Below are 16,372 nucleotides of genomic sequence, written 5' to 3' on the forward strand. Positions count from 1 at the left end.
CTGCAAAGATGGGGACAGGCTGGCCTCCAGTGGGAGGGAGTTCCGCAGTCTGGGAGCAGCCACAGAGAAGGCCCCCTCCAAATGCTCCTGTGATGTCAATTTCCCACACTATCTCTGAAGTAGCATCACCTTGAGGCGTGGTGGGTAATTAAAATGTTGGCTGCCGTCTGCTCATCAATTCATGCCCCAAGGTTTCTCAGTTAAATTTGGTCTGAAGCTCCAGGTAACCAGTTACTGACTGTTCTTCTCCTCCTCCCTCCAGAATTCTTCAGAGAACTACTCGAGAATGCAGAGAAGTCCTTGAACGACATGTTTGTAAAGACTTATGGCCTTCTGTACATGCAGAACTCGGAAATGTTTACGGACCTCTTTGTGCAGTTGAATCGCTACTACACCGGCGGCAACGTCAACCTGGAGGAAATGCTGAACGACTTCTGGGCTCGCCTGCTGGAGCGCATGTTCCGCCTGGTGAACCCCCAGTATCACTTCTCGGACGAGTACCTGGAGTGCGTCAGCAAGTACACGGAGCAGCTCAAGCCGTTTGGAGACGTGCCGCGGAAGCTCAAGTTGCAGGTGACGCGGGCGTTCGTGGTGGCCCGCACTTTTGCACAAGGCTTGGCTGTGGCGAGGGATGTCGTGGCCAGAGTTTCAGCGGTAAGTCATGCTCAGTCCCTTGGCTTGCATGTTACACAGGCTGCGTTTGTACAGCACAAGAGACCCTGTTTTGTGTTAACTGGGGGGGGGGGGCTACAGCTGCCAAAATTCTGGTTGGGAGAATTCGTGGTGGATTGTGATAAGGTAAGGGTAAAGGTTCCCCTTGACATTTAGTCCAGCCGTGTCCGACTCGAGGGCGCGGTGCTCATCCCCGTCTCCAAGCCATAGAGCCAGCATTTGTCTGAAGAGTTTCCGTGGTCATGTGGCCAGCGCGACTAGACACGGAACGCCGTTACCTTCCCACCGAGGTGGTACCTATTTATCTGCTTGCATTTTTACATGCTTTCGAATGGCTAGGTTGGTAGGAGCTGGGACAAAGCGATGGGAGCTCACTCCGTCCCGTGGATTCGATTTTACAACGGCTGGTCTTCTGACCTTGCAGCACGGAGGCTTCTGTGGTTTAACCCGCAGCGCCACCATGTCCCTGGTGGATTGTGGTAGCTGCAGTGAAAGTTATATTCCAAATTCCCATACCTAGTTGGAAGTGCCTCTAACCAGATGCACATGTGGGTCAAGATGTCATGGTGCTGTACTAAGCATACAGGAAGTCAATGTGTTGTGGTTGTGTTGTTGTTACATGCCGTCAAGTTGTTTCCAACTTATGATGACCCCCATGAATAAATGATCTCCAAAATGTCCTGTCCACAACTGCCCTTCTCAGCTCTTGCAAATTCAAGCCCATGGCTTCTTTTAGGCAGTCAATCCATCTCATATTTGGTCTTCCTCTTCTCCTGCTGCCTCCTAACTTTCCCAGCATGAATGTCTTTTCAAGAGAATCCTCTCGTGTTCTCATAATGTGCCCCATGTAGGACAGCCTCGGTTTCAGCATTTTGGTCTCCCGAGAGAGTTCAGGCTTGATTTGATGTGCGACCCAGGTTTGATTTGTCTTGTTTTAAATTTAGTTGGTTGAAAAGCACTGCCAGATACAGGCCACGTGAATTTAAATCCTCAGGAAAGTGCTTTTAACCTGCAAGTTCCAGTCTATAATAAGATGCCACCCCTCTCCTCTCTCCATATTTTTTGGGCTCCGTGTGGATTCTTCAGCAGCATTTCATAGCTTTTTTGGAATTTTGTGACTATGGGAACTGCCTCTATTACATATTCCCTTCCTCCTCCTCCCCCCCATTTCCTTTTTGAAATGGTGAAATGTGAGGCGGGTGGGGGAGTGGAAGGATTCTGGCTATTATTGAACCCTTGACAGACATTAAAATCAGCAGGTTTAAATTGCTGCCAAGCGTGGACATTTCCTGCCCAAACCCTCGAGGGCATTTTATTTTATTTTTTTTAAAGAAAAAAAAATCAAAACAAAATAAGAGGAAAATATGTAAGCCAGATCCCATAGTGACTCGGGGAGGAGGGGAACGTAATATTTTGCGATTCAAAGACTTCAGACATTTCCTTGTAATGAAGAACACATGGCAGAGCGATGTGTCATTCAAAATTAGGGCCGCGGCAAAAATAATCGGTGGGGGACGGCTCTTGGTAGGCAGTTTCAGGCTGCGTGGGGAGCAGGCGCCTCTTTCAGCAGTCTGTGGATGATGGATTTTGAAAGGGGCCAAAGGTTTTGGTGGATTTTTGCCTTCATTTGAGGATATGCATAGTCACGTTGCCGGAACTGATTGGCTACCTAATAGTAATTATCCTCATGTGCTGTCAAGTCCGTTGTGAGTTATGGCAACCCTTTTCAGAGTTTTCCTGCTGGAGAAGGCTAAGACGTGGTTGACTTCCTTTCTTCTGGGGTTTGCTCCGGGAATGTGCAGCTTGCCCAAGGCTGGCTGAGTATCATGTGATCACTTATTGGCTAGGACCATGCTTTTCTTCAAACAAATGGGGTTAGAGGTGCTTGCCAGTTCAGAAAATTTGCCATAACTTCTTGTTGTCCCCAAACCTGGTGGGTGGTGGTGGACTGCTGTGATGTCACCATGGTCACAGCATGCTCCCTGATTGGTTAGGATCCGCTGGATGACTAGCTGTGTCAGAAGGGAGATTCAGGGAGAACCAGCAGAGGGGAATTACAGTACAGTGGTGCCTCGCTTGACGATTACCTCCATAGACGAGGAAATCGCTTGACGATTAGTTTTTTTTGCAATCGCTAAACAATGATTCAGTGGGGTTTTTCCGTTTTACTATGATCGGTTCCCTGCTTCGGGAACCGATTTTTCGCTTAACAACGATCAAAAACAGCTGATCGTCGGGTTTCAAAATGGCCACCCGCTGTGCAAAATGGCTCCCCGCTGTGCTTTAGGACAGATTCCTCACATTACAGGCACCGGAAAATGGCCGCCCTATGGAGGATCTTTGCTGGACGCTGAGGTATTTCACCCGTTGGAATGCATTGAACCAATTTTCAATGCATTTCAATGGGCTTTTTCGTTTTGCGTGACAAGGATTTCGCTTAACAGTGATTTGAACGGAACGAATTACCCTCGTCAAGCGAGGCACCACTGTACTGAGCTGGTCAGAAAGAAGACCAAGAGGTTAGACATGGGGAAAAATATTGAAATCAAAATGGAGAAAAAGCTCATTTCTTGTCTGTAACTTTCTAGCCTTCAGGGATATCCAACAAACAATATAGGGATGGCTGAAAGAAAGCTGCTTATGTGTCTTTTAATCATCTTCTTACCTAGACATCCACAGATTAAAATAGAGAGTGGATGTGGGGCTCAGTGACATGCTTGTCCCACCCTTTAAATTTTGTTTCAGGGTTCAAATCCAGTCTCTGCTTAATGTTGAAAACCTTCGGTTGGTGTATGTTAAACGAAGTCTTTCTCCCTGCCCCATTGCAGGGCTCAGCCTCTGTCCAAGATAAATACAAGAACAAAGTGTGTCTGGAAGGTGCCTTTATTGCTCTCAGTGGTGGGTGTGTATGCAGGCATGTTTTTGTAAGTGCTGGCACCAGGCTTCATTGCATAAAGTGGAACATCACACATCTTGGAGAGTTGCTGACGGAGCAGTTGTGTGCAGCGGAAAGGGGGCTTTGACTTTTTGCAGTGGCGATGCGGACTGTGTCCGTGGATTGGGCCAGCAGGAGGAGAGTTGTCTGTTTTGAAATGCTTTCCTATGCAACATCTGATTGATCAGAGCTGGGAGATAAAGCATGGGTCCAAAATCGAACTGGCAGTTTGCTATGGCCCAAGTGAGTTGCAGCAGTGAGTTGCCACTAATGAATGAGTCGCCGCTTGCATTCCTAGTCACACGTCTGCTGCAGGACTTGGCATGTGACCAGGAGCGTGAGCATTGACGCCTTCATTAGCTGCAATGTACTGCTGAATTTTATGCAATTATACCTCCAACCTTGTCAGTCTCAATTCTGGCAGTGTTTTTCAAAATGGTTACTTTTACGCTAAACAAGGATCTGGCAAGGAACAATGTTTTGAAAACATGACTAAAATGTTAAGACATTACTTATGAAATGTTACCCTTTTTTATGGATCAGATGGCTTCAGGGTGGATTTGAGTTAAATCATGATTTAAATCAAAACAGATTCCTTGACTATTAAAAATCAATAGATTTTTAAATTTAAATTGTGGTTTAAGTCAATTTGATTTTTCAAAAAATTGTTGCTTTTTATCCACTTTTCTTGGCTTCTCTTCCATTTTAATACAAAATGAAGAATGTATTATTTCCTCGCTCTGGGTAGCCACAATTTTTCAGCCATGGACTGTCAGGCGCCTTGCTTAAACTCTGCTCAAGGCACGAAGCCGTGCCTGACCAGTCCTGGCACTCACCATTGCTGTCTGCCTTCTGCTGTGTGATCGTCATTGCTTTATCAGGAGGACTTAATGTGGACTAGAAGCTTGAAACCCACATAGCCTCAGTAGCCAATCCTTGTCCGTGATCTCTATAGTTTCGGGACCCCATGGGATGTATATTATGCTGATAGTAAAGATGTACCTCCTTCTTTGTTTGGAGATGAAAATGATTTGTCATCCTGTGATTTGAGACCTGAATTGGAAGTGGCAGTATTTGGGTTCTGCCATTAGCTGGGGGAACGTCCTAGGGAGAGGACGTTTCTAAGCACATCCTTTTCCTTCTACCCTGCCGTTTTTTCTTTTCTATCATGCCTTCAAGATCGTAAACACAGGCCATCTTTACCCTTTTTAGGAATGTGACTCCTGGGTCTCTCAACTAGAGATGGGCCCGAATCATCAATTCGGCAACTTGTGCCAGTTAGTTTATTGATTGAACCGATGTTCGGTGCTTTGAAATCCTGCCTCCTTTGGCAGCCGCCCGCTCAGAGGGGGCAGCTTGGCTTCCCTACCCACTTCGTTTGGGTGCTACTTCCGAGTGGGCGCCTGCTGGAGGAGGAGGTGGGTTTTTTGACATGGCAAACACCTGTTCGGCCAAAACAACGAATCAGCGCGAACTGCCAAACTAGTGATTCGGGCCCATCTCTACACACATAACAAAGTTTCGGATTGCATTAGAAACTCATTGGACCTAAGTGTTGAGGAGTAATGATAGCAATTCGTGTCTCTGTTATCCCCCTCTTTTATTTCCTGTTCTTCTTGAAGGTCAACCCCACACCGGAAGGGGCCCGGGCTTTGCTGAAGATGATGTACTGTCCACACTGCCGAGGCTTAGTGGCTGTCAAGCCATGTTACAACTACTGTTTCAACGTCATGAGAGGCTGCCTTGCCAACCAAGGAGAACTTGACACGGAGTGGAATAACTTCATAGGTGAGTCGCTGAGCTGGCAATTAAAAAAAACCAAATGACAAAAGCCACCACTCCCCTCGTTGAGGAGAGGGGGCAAAAGACAGCGGTAGTCGTTGGAGAAATGATGGCTTGTCCCCCCCCCCGGGGCATTATTATTTTTTTCAAAGGTAGTGCAAATTGGGGGGGGGAAAAACCCATCAAAACTTACATGGAAAAAAGCAAACTGTCCAAAAGCTGGAAAGATCCGTTTTTTTTAAAAAGTGGGATCAGTTTCAATTTTATAGTTGCGTGATGCGTCTTCATTTTTTAAAGGGCTTGTCTGCAAGATAAATCTGTAAGATTTTATGAGCCCTGCCCTCAGCCTGCAGCCCCTCCTGGTCTCAGAGGTGTTGTGATGGATTGCTCTCTGAGCTTCAAGGCTTCTTCTAATGGGCAGTTCTTGGCAGTCTTGGGCAGTTTCTGGTGGAGGATGACTTACAATCATCAGCCTCGGGCCTCTGGCTTTCGTTACGGTTCTTTGCACAGCCCTGCTTTGTCTAGAGGCCAGCGCTTGGAGAAGTTCCATTTTTGGAGGATGTTTTCGAGAATTTCTCCAGCTGCCTTGCTTTAGCTCTGCTCAAGGCAAGAATGAGGGAGGGTGTTCCCATTGAAAGACAATCAATGGTTAGGAAGTTAGCCTCTAGCTGGCAGTGGTTGAGCTTGATCCCCCCATTGTGCCTCCTGCAAGAAGAGCCAGCCTGCGTGGCCTTGGGCCAGGTGCACAAATCCCAGAGGAAGAGAACGGGGAACCACTGCTGAGTATTCTCTGCCTAGCTTGTGATGGTGAGTTCCACATATAGTCTATCCATAGCTGGCTGGATTGCTCAGTGGCTTGGATGTCTAAACTGTGGAGCCAGAGGCTGAGGGTTTGATCGCCCGCTGTGCCTCCAGGGAGAAGAGCCAGCCTGGGTAGCCTTGGGCAAGCTGCACAGCCCCAGGACACCCCAGCCCCCCCCCCCAGGAGAAGGGAATGGTAAATCACTTCTTATTAACCTCTCCCAGAACCCCCCCCCCCAAAAGGATAGCCATAAATAAGAATTGTCTTGATGGCACATGATGATGATGATGATGATGATGATGATGATGATGATGATGATGATGATGATGATGATGATGATGGAATTAACATCTAAATATTAGGTCACTGAGAACACAACAGGTATTTTCTCCTCTGTAGTTCCATTGTAGGTACCAGGGAGTGTTAAGTGCCCGGCGCCATCTTGATAGAGCGAGGAGGAGACCATGAAATCCTTCCTGCAAACAACTTTTAAAATATCTGTTAATCTGTTTTTTCCCCCCGCCTCAGAAGTACAATCCCTAGGTCGTTGGGGGGAAACACATGACCTCTGTAGGTCTTTACTGAGTCATGTGACACTGGCGTCCCATTTGCTGGTTGCCTTTGGCGAGTAGGGGGTTGCTTCCAGGTAACCAGGCACCCGATTCTGTGACAGCAGCAAACCTTTTCGAGGGCCAGTAGTTTTTCTTTTTTCTTTTTTTTTTAAATGTGTCTGCCAGATTTGCCGAAGCCACGGCAGCTCACGGCCTTTGGGAATGTTGCTTGGTGCCCATGTTCAACCTCCTCCCAGCCCCTCCGTCCCACCAGGCTTGTTACAGAGGCTCGCCTTGTGCCCGCCTTTGGAGAGAGCTCTTAGAAATCCTGGTTTCATTAGAGAGGACATGAACACACTAGCTGATTCATCCAAGGCTGTAAGCCGAAGAGGCCGGCATTGAAAGGAGTCACAACAGAAGGGGAGCAGGCGGGAGTGGGAGAGGAGAGAAGGGCAGGGCGCCAAATCGCTGGGACAATTTGCTAATTGTAGAAGGCTCCGCATTGCGTACAATAGCTCAAGAGGAAAATCTCCTTGAGAGAAGGGGGTGCCGGGGTGTTCGTTTCGGCCCTGGGTGCAACAATACGCATCCTTCAGATTTGGGGTTTTTTAAACAGAGAGAGGCTGTCTGTTGTTCTCTCTCTGTTGCTGCTCACCCTTTGAAACACCGACGTGGCACTAGCTCATTCCTGCTTCGTGTCGGACGGTTCCTCGTGGAGGCCAAACCAAGGCAGAGCTAAGGAGAAACTCCCACCTCAAACCCTGGGAGGTAGTTGTTGCCCATCAGTGTTGACAGTCGGGGCCTACGGGGGCCAAGAGTACAATTCAGTTTTAGGTTTGTGCCTGTATACTCGGGATCAGGAGGGTGTGTGTTCAGGCTTGGCAAGCACTTCTGAGTAACATGAGATTTCTCCAGATGGAGTGTTTCCTCTTGTAAAATTATTGGTTCTCGACCTATTTTATCAATATTTTCCCTGTTATCCACATGACGTTCACCTTGTCTCGTGTCATCCAGTGTTTCTTTGCTTTTTTAAAAAAAAGCCCATAATAATGTTTTCCAACTCATTTTAGTCTTGTTTTATACTGGGAGCAGAGTTCAGGTGCTAAAAGATTCCTGGCTGAAAGTGTTCAATGAGGGCTAAACCGCTACTCAATGACAAAACAAAAAACTCCAGCAGAGAAGTTCATTTATGAAATATTTCTGCAAGAGTTTCTGTTCTGGGCCTTTATGAGAGTCTGGTTGCTCATCATTGCTTGCTGGTTTCTCCACTCTTAGTTTCCCCCCCCTCCATCCTGAAAGATGGACATTTCTCCTCCAGCATTATGAGCAGTAGGCTCTTTGGCCTCAAAGACTCTGGGACCCACGATCCACCCTTTTTCACATTTGGCTGGAGTTTTCACTCAACCACGTCTTGCTCCTCTCTTGTTTTCCATGGTTAGACTCCATGCTGATGGTAGCTGAGAGGCTGGAGGGTCCTTTCAACATAGAATCCGTCATGGATCCCATTGACGTCAAGATCTCCGAGGCCATCATGAACATGCAGGACAACAGCATGCAGGTGTCTCAGAAGGTATGGCAGGCGGATGTTCTGAGAGGATTATTGGGTGGGAGAGAAGAAGCGGGCAAAGAAGTACTGGGTGTATCCCTCCCCTTAATAGCCCTTTTGGCAGAGAAACATTTTTATTAGCATGTCGAAAGACTGGTAGCATGTGTTTTCACGTTGGCTCCATCACACACAAGAATTCATATTCAGTAGAATCCCGGCTTTTTAGAATGTCTGAATGCAGCCCTTGCCTCCTCCAGAAGGTCAGATTATATGGGATATTAAGTTTGTCATCTAACTGTCTGGTTTCTGAATGTGCCATGTCTTTCTCGGCGTAGGTTTTCCAAGGATGTGGACAGCCCAAGGTGTTGGCTCAAAGTCGGACGGCTCGCTCAGCCTCAGAAAGTAGCTTCAGTGCCCGCTTTAGACCTTACAACCGAGAGGAGCGACCGACCACAGCCGCCGGGACGAGCTTAGATCGGCTGGTGAGTGTGTCGAGACGTACAGCGGAGCTCCTGATGGGTGGTTGGATTCTTTCAACCCCAGACTCGGCGTATTTGGTGTGGTGGTTCTCTTAAACAGGGCTACAGAGAGCAGAGGCTTCTTGATTCCTTGTGTCAGATGGATTCTGCATTGGGGGAGATTCTGCTTTGTGTCCGTATTGGAACTCATGCCAACTTTTGAGCCATGCCTCTGTTATGGACCTCGGTGGGAAAGTTAGGCTGACTCTGTACCTGCTGAGATCACAAGGAGGAGCCCAAGCTGTTTTGTTAGAATTGGTCCTGAGTAGAGATGGCCATGAGCCAGTTCGGCGGTCCACGCTGATTCGTCCTTCGTACCCACTGGTGTTTGGCGTTTCTCAGCCCCGCCTCCTCCAGTGGCCGCCCACTCAGAGGCCTTGCCCCACCTTCTCTAGCCCCGCCTCCTCCATGCGCTGCCTCTGAGTGGGTGTCCCCTGGAGGAGGTGGAGCTGTGAACTTTTGAACGCCTGTTTCGGTGGTTCGCGCCCATCCCTAGTCCTGAGAATGTGTTCCGAGAAATCAGTTGGCTTTTAAAGAATGTTCTAAGCCTGCTTTTAAAGAGTGTTTACTCTGTTTCCAAAGCCATGCTTCAAAATGGTTTTTAATCATTTTATTCTGTCTGTGGTGCATGGGAAAACAATCGACAGATAGTAACACCCCCCCCCCAAAGAAAAACACCAGGTTTAATAATAATGTTGACAAAATTGGTGGCAGGGGTGGGGAAAAGCCCATCCTGGAGCGCTTGAAGGTCTTTGCCAGTCAGTGTAAACAGTTCTGAGCTTGATCGACATGGCCTCACTTGAGAGGAGATCTTGTGAGGGGAAAAAAGAGAAGACTTCTAAATAAAAATAAGGATCCCTTTGATCATGGTGCTTTCGCTCATTTAACCCTTAGGTGACAGATGTGAAGGAAAAACTGAAGCAAGCCAGGAAATTCTGGTCATCCCTTCCCAGTAACATCTGTAGCAACGAGAAAATGGCCGCCGGGAGCACCAACGAGGAAGAGTGTTGGAACGGGAGCGATAAAAGCAGGTTTGGAAAAAGTCAGGATTTTCATTTCGACCGACTCCGTAGCTTCTCCGAATGGCGTTTTACTCTCAGGGTTGCTTCCCTCAACCTCTGGATCCAGCAGTACCTTCCTGTGGGTCATGGAACCGGCTTGCATAGAGCAGGCCAGTGTTGCCCGGCCTTGGGTAGCCCAGATGTTCTTGGACTGCACCTCCCAAAAATCCTGGCCAGCACAGCTCATGACGAAGGCTTCTGGGAGTTTTCGTCCAAGAACATCTGGGGACGCAAGGTTGGGAACCACTGGCTTAGCCAACCCGTTGGCCCTGTTGCTCCCATTCTGGACAGGCTGATTCTGATTTTAAACATGGCTTTACCATCGTAGGTATGTCTTTGCCGTGACGGCGAATGGCCTAGCTAACCAGGCAAACAACCCGGAAGTGAACGTCGACACTGCAAAACTGGACTTGGTCATTCGCCGACAGATCGTCGGCCTCCGAGAGATGACGAATAAAATGAAGAACGCCTACAATGGGAATGACGTGGACTTTATCGATATAAGTAAGTGTGGACATGTATTCGGAATGGACCAAGAGTGCATTGAATGGACTGAAGTTCAGCAGGTTTCGATTGCTAGCCAGGGTTTGCTGTGGACCCATTTCTGCAGAGTTAACCTCTGACCACGTGGGGAGGAGACGCTTTGCCTGCCCTTGACTTCCCTAAATGTCCGACCAGACGCTGGAAATGTGGTTGATGCCTTTACCCCCAGGAACAGTTGACAAAATGTTGCACGCTTTCCAAGAAAATCTGCTAAAAGGACCTGCAGACAACTCCCCATATATACACCTGGTTTCCTTATCAAAGCAGCCCAAAATGTTGATGTATTTAGAGGTGGGAATATGCAGTGGAATTAAGTTCAGAGGAGGGTAACAAAGACGATCGATCAGGCAAGTCCTAGGAGGAAAGATGGAAAGAACTGGGCAAGCTTAGCCTTGAGAAAAGAAGACTGATAGGATAGCACTTTTCAAATACTTGAAAGGTAGTCCTACAAAGGAGGGGCAGGATCTGTTCTTGACCGTCCCAGAGTGCAGGACATGTAAAAATGGGCTCAAGCTACAGGAAGCCAGATTAAGGCTGAATATCAGGAAAAACATCTCAACTGTTAGAGCAGTACAACAATGGAAACAATGGTCTCAGGAGGTGGTGAGGCTCCAGTGTTGGAGGCATTCAAGAGATCTGGATTCCCGTTTTGACTCGATGGCCTTATTGGTCCCTTCCAACTCCATTGTTCTGTCCCACCACTAGCCTTCTGAACTGAAACGGCACAGGAAAGACTTAACCACATGCAGTTTGGAAATGGTAATTTTTTTGGACCACAACTCCCTTTACAGCTGTAACCCCCAAAAAGTAACTTTTCCAAACTCTTGACTACATCTAAAGTGCCTTTGAGGTAGCTGGTCTTCTTGAGATGCAAGAGTTAAGAGTAGAAGACGGAATCTGGGCATGTTTCACTTCTCTGTTGCCGATGGCTTGACCTTGTCTAAATTTGTACGGCATGGGAAAGGGCCAATAGACCTTTATAAAACGGACCGAGGCAATGGCCTTGTCGCTCCCTGTTGAGCTTGCTGCGTCCGCAGCCTAGTGATGGGTAAAACAGATTTTTTTCTTCCCGTGCCTTCTTGCAGGTGATGGAAGCAGTGGAGAAGAGAGCGGAAGCGGTTGTGACTCGCCGCAGTGTTCCCAAGAATTTGTGTTCAACGCAACAGAAGTCACGCAGAATAGCAACAAACTGGATAAAAAACTGAACAGTTCGGCCAGTCGCATGGACCTCTGCAATGCAACGTTGCTGTTTAGCATCCTCTTCTTCCTGATCGGGCAGAGACAATGGAGATAACTGAGCCCATGTTTTGGGGGGTTTTTTTTGTTGTTTTTTGTTTATTTTTTGTTTTTTCGACTTGCTGGAGATAGGGGAAAGTGACTTTTATTTTTTAAAAAATATATAGTTAAAAGGCACCGGATTTTGCTTTTATACCATCTGGTGACTTTGGGGGGTGGGTGGCTCCTTTGTAAGTTAATGGACAACAGTGTACAGTTTTTAACGATGTTGCCGATGGTTTTAATGAGGTTTTTCCTACTCTCTCTCAGTTTTTGGGGATGGGGAAAAAAAAAAGAACAAGGATTTGGACCAGGTAATCTGTTGGCTGAGACACCACAATAAATGTGGTTAACTTTTAAGTGTATATACAGGCTTGTAATTAGCTGTGCTTTTGCGTTCTTGATGGTTTTTAAAATCAGTTTCCCTCGCCCGTGTGTTTCCTGCACCTTTGCTTTAACTTTAGCCTCGTCCCTACCAGACATGCGATTTCTCTCGCAAAATGCCTCAAGGGTGACGACTCTCTTTTTTTTTTTTGGAAATTGCAAAGCGATCTGTACAGAAACTGAAGTACTTTTAAAAAAATTATCCTATTTCCCAGCCAGAGAAGGAAGTTGTCCGTAAATGCAGCCAAAGTTGCTTTGTGTGGCTACGTTCCCACACATATCTGTTACATTAGATGCCTTATCTAAAAGAGACGCAGAGTTAACTCTTTTTTGGGGGGGGGGTTCTCTCGTTTTTAGAGCCAAATGTGCATTATTGAAAACCTTAATTTGTTTCCCTCTCCTGCTTTTCTCCATGAGAACGATCCGGCTACATTTGAGGGATTTTTAAAAACTGCTGTTGTTATATTAGAAGAAGAAATTCCATACTTGTTCCAACTAATTATTGGGGATTATTTAACACATCACGTACCAGTTCATCAACTTTTCTGTTGTCTCAATATAGCTGGGATTACCTGTTTACTACTGGTTATCTAAAGAATAATCTATGAAGGAAATCTGGGAGAGAAAAAACATATTAGGGAATTTTTCTCCCACCCAAATAAAAGGTACAAAGACAGTTTTCTGTCTTCAGATGTCCAGTTGGAGATTTACACTAGATGGTGGCTAAAATCTAGCTGTAAGTTACAACTGGAGTAGGTCCACTGAATCAATGGGGATTTGGCAAGTCAGTTCCTCTCCTGATTCTGTGGCCCTACTTCAATTGCAGCTTACTTATTACTGGATTTCAGCCAATATGCTTAGAATAGTTTTCCCCCCTGCTTCTGCTGAGATGGAATTTTCCTCCCCTCCATAGCTTGCATTTAGCGTGGACTGCTGTTGATCACTGGTAAGTAAACACCCAATGTGGTGTGTGTGGATTCAGTGATGGGAGTAGGACTCGGGAGGCCTGGGTTCAAATCCCCAACTCAGCCATGAATGCTCATGGGACGTGTGTCTGGAACTGGTAAAACCACTCAAATATCGCACTTACTTGGAAAGCCCTTATTAGGGTTGCTTTAAGTTGGATCTGATTTGACAGCACATGAGAGCCATAATAGGTAAATTAAACAGGGACTTAATTTGCAAGTCTGATTGCTGAGGCCACTATCTCTGATGAGGTCCATTTTTGATTGGGGGAAACGGGTTGCTCAGAGAGAATACATGTTCCCTCTTAATGTCTAATTTGACCCTCATTTTCAGAAACAGATGTTTGAGTGATAGGCATAGCAGAGATATTTTTTTTACTTCGAGGGAAAGTGAACTGAAAAAGACAGTGTTGGTGTATTTCCATCTACAGCTGGGGCTCGTGTCACGGTTACATGGCAGCCTTTGAATTATTGTAAATATATGTATATTTAATTCCCTCCCCGCCCAAATGGAATCAAGTGGTTTTAAGAGACTGACACATGCAGAAGGACTAAAAACTAGGTTTCTCCATGAGAAGGTTTCTCCCTGTTTTAAACAGTCATTGGCCTCCAGCAAGGTTTTTGTTTCCGGTTTCAAAAACAATTGAGGAGTGTAAAAAAAAAAAGCCAGAATAAATGAGTAAAACATGAGGCATTTATTGCCTTTCCATGTTGCCTTGTAAGGATGGGGGTATTTGTATTTATTTTCCTTCCCCTGTTTTTCACACCGCTTGGTAGCTCAGGGTTAAGATTCTGTTCACACACCAGATTCCTGTCTTTATATAAAAATGGAATATTCTTGGCTGAGGCATTGCAATAAATCAGCCACAGAAGCCTCATTTTGCTAGAAGTAGCCCGTTATTTATTAAAATGCCATGTAACGAAACTAGGCAGAATTCTGGCTCAGACGTTTGATGTTCTGGTTTGTTTCCCTCTTATAGGAAACCAGACACAAAAGCATAAAAAACCTTAGAAAAACATTGATGAGGGAGTATTAATAAATGTATGTGTGGGGGTGGGTGAGAAAAATGATTGTAAATAGCTATGTTCTGGCGTTTTTTTCCCCCTTGCAAGAAGGGGGTGAAAAATGTGCCGATCGCTTGCAAAACTACCTCAGTTCTGAGGAATTTTTTTCACTCCTTTCCGAAGCCCTCAGCGATCTGCCGAAAGGAGTTATTCCCTACAGATCTTGTTAGATTGCTTTTAATTTAGAGGCTCGAAACTGAGGCCAGCTGTTTTTTCTTTCAGCTGGCTTGTCTGACAAAAGGGAATTTAAGAAGAGTCAGAGTGTGTGTGTGTATAACCAAATGAAGGAGATTTGGCTTTGTTCTTTTGAGGGAGTAGGCTATTTTGTGTGTGTGTTTTTAAAAAAGCACAATTAAATGGCCTTTTTAATACTATTTGCAATTGTGAAAGAACACCAACCAACCTTAAATGGATGTGTATTTTTGTGCTTGATCTCTTAGTAAGGCGAATTACCGTATTTTTCGCTCCATAAGACGCACCTGTCCATAAGACACACCAAATTTTTAGAAGAAGAAAACAGGAAAAAACAATGTTTTCTTCGCTCCATAAGATGCACAGACTTTCCACCACCCTGTTTTGTGGGAAAAAGTGCGTCTTATAGTGCGAAAAATACGGTCTATTTGGTTAACGATCCCTGTTTATTTTTTAGTATATAGCCTTCATGGACTTGTCCGGAAAGGTGAAACAGATTGGGGCAAATGTTGAAGGGTAGAGAAAGAACATAGCCTGGAGAAGTTACTTTCCCTCCCACTTAACTCCCAGAATCCTCCAAGTAGCGCACTCAGGAAATCTGGGAGCGATAATGGATAAAGTAACATTGCCAAATATTGATAAGGGAACCGTGATTGAAAGGGTTGAACCAGACTCAGAGAATTACATCTTCTCCCAACCTTGAGTCCATGGAGGTTCTTGGACTACAACTCCTAGAAGCCTTCAGCGCTTGAAAAATGTCATTCTCTGAGTCTCACCATGCCAAAGTCTCAGATAAGACTTTCTCCTTTATCAGTGAGATTTCCTGGGGGGAAAAGGAACACTTGCCTTCTCAAGTTTTTTTTTTTAAATTTTCACTTGTTCTGCCCAGAAAACTCTCAAATCCTGCACAGATTAAAGCTCTTTACAGGTGGCTTTTGCACAGGAAATATGTATGCATTTCTAGCTAGGAATTGTAATAATCTTGACCATTTCGGTGTTCCTTCTGCCTTTCCTGGGTAAGTCTCGCACAGGTTGAGATGCCGTTCTGCAGAGAGATGATTTGCAATCCTGCACATCTTGGTTTTTTTTTTTCCTGGAAAAGACAATCAGGAGCATCCTGAGAAATCTCACAAGATTTCACGTGATATACTGCATTTCTCAGGGGAGTTAAAAAAATGTGCAGAAAACTCTTCTTGTGAGTTGAAAACAGGAAGTTTATTTTCTCTGTTTCTCATGGAGAGTGGGAGTTTGCAAGGTTCACATCCCTGGTTAGAACTTACGTTGGGTTAAAGCTTTAATAGCCTGTTTCATCTTCAACAAATGCATTTGCTGGTTTTAAGGCTTCTAAATCCGCGCCAAAGTGGCAACGAAAAGCCCAGCTTCCTTTGCAATAACTAAAGAAATCCCTAATTTGACTTACCATTTTTCAAACTAACAGCATACAAATTGTAACTCATTCGGTGGTACAGTGGTGCCTCGCATAACGATGTTAATTGGTTCAGAAAAAAAAACGTTATGTGAAAACATCGTTATGTGAAGCACCATTTCCCATAGGAATGCATTGAAAACCGCAAAGCGATTTTTCCCCATAGGCAAGATCGTTGTGCGATCGCAAAAGCGATGGCAAAAAAGCCATCGCTATGTGATTTTTTTGTTAAACGGGGCGCTCGTTAAGCGAGGCACCACTGTATTTTGAAAGGACGGAGAGAAGAAACCTACCACACACAGTAAATACTATAAGTTGTTTATTTTAATGAGATATACCCATTCTTATTTTCTAACCAAAAGAAGAAGCTTCCACTGTGAATACATTTACACTGTTCTCTTGGAGGCTACGGAAGCCAGCGTGAACATAAAAAGCATGATAAAGGTGGTGGTGGTGGGGGGTTGCATTTGTTTTCGTTCTGCAACAATAACAGTGGCCTAAAAAGGAATTCATACAATATGTGTACCTGGATATTGAGGGGTCAGCTGTTTGTACAATACTCACATATGCACAGTTGCTGCTTCGCTGGTTTTTACCTTCAGATAGGTAATTGATAAAAAGGTAAGTTTTTTGCCCCCTTTGAAACTATTAAAAA

At 45.5% G+C, this 16,372-nt stretch overlaps 1 protein-coding gene across 1 annotated transcript in view; it reads left to right on the top strand.

The window, feature by feature from the left end:
• GPC4 (glypican 4) overlaps nucleotides 1–12,050 on the top strand; it is a 54,398-nt gene extending 42,348 nt beyond the window's left edge. The window contains exons 3-9 of the mRNA XM_072981362.2: nucleotides 263–654; nucleotides 5,230–5,395; nucleotides 8,182–8,312; nucleotides 8,624–8,770; nucleotides 9,701–9,837; nucleotides 10,196–10,371; nucleotides 11,496–12,050. Coding sequence (XP_072837463.2) covers nucleotides 263–654; nucleotides 5,230–5,395; nucleotides 8,182–8,312; nucleotides 8,624–8,770; nucleotides 9,701–9,837; nucleotides 10,196–10,371; nucleotides 11,496–11,704 — 1,358 coding nt within the window. The 3' untranslated portion in view covers nucleotides 11,705–12,050. The remainder of the gene's footprint in view (nucleotides 1–262; nucleotides 655–5,229; nucleotides 5,396–8,181; nucleotides 8,313–8,623; nucleotides 8,771–9,700; nucleotides 9,838–10,195; nucleotides 10,372–11,495) is intronic.
• Nucleotides 12,051–16,372: the final 4,322 nt, after the last annotated feature.

This window comes from Pogona vitticeps, chromosome 11, assembly GCF_051106095.1.
Source record: "Pogona vitticeps strain Pit_001003342236 chromosome 11, PviZW2.1, whole genome shotgun sequence".
NCBI lineage: Eukaryota > Metazoa > Chordata > Lepidosauria > Squamata > Agamidae > Pogona > Pogona vitticeps.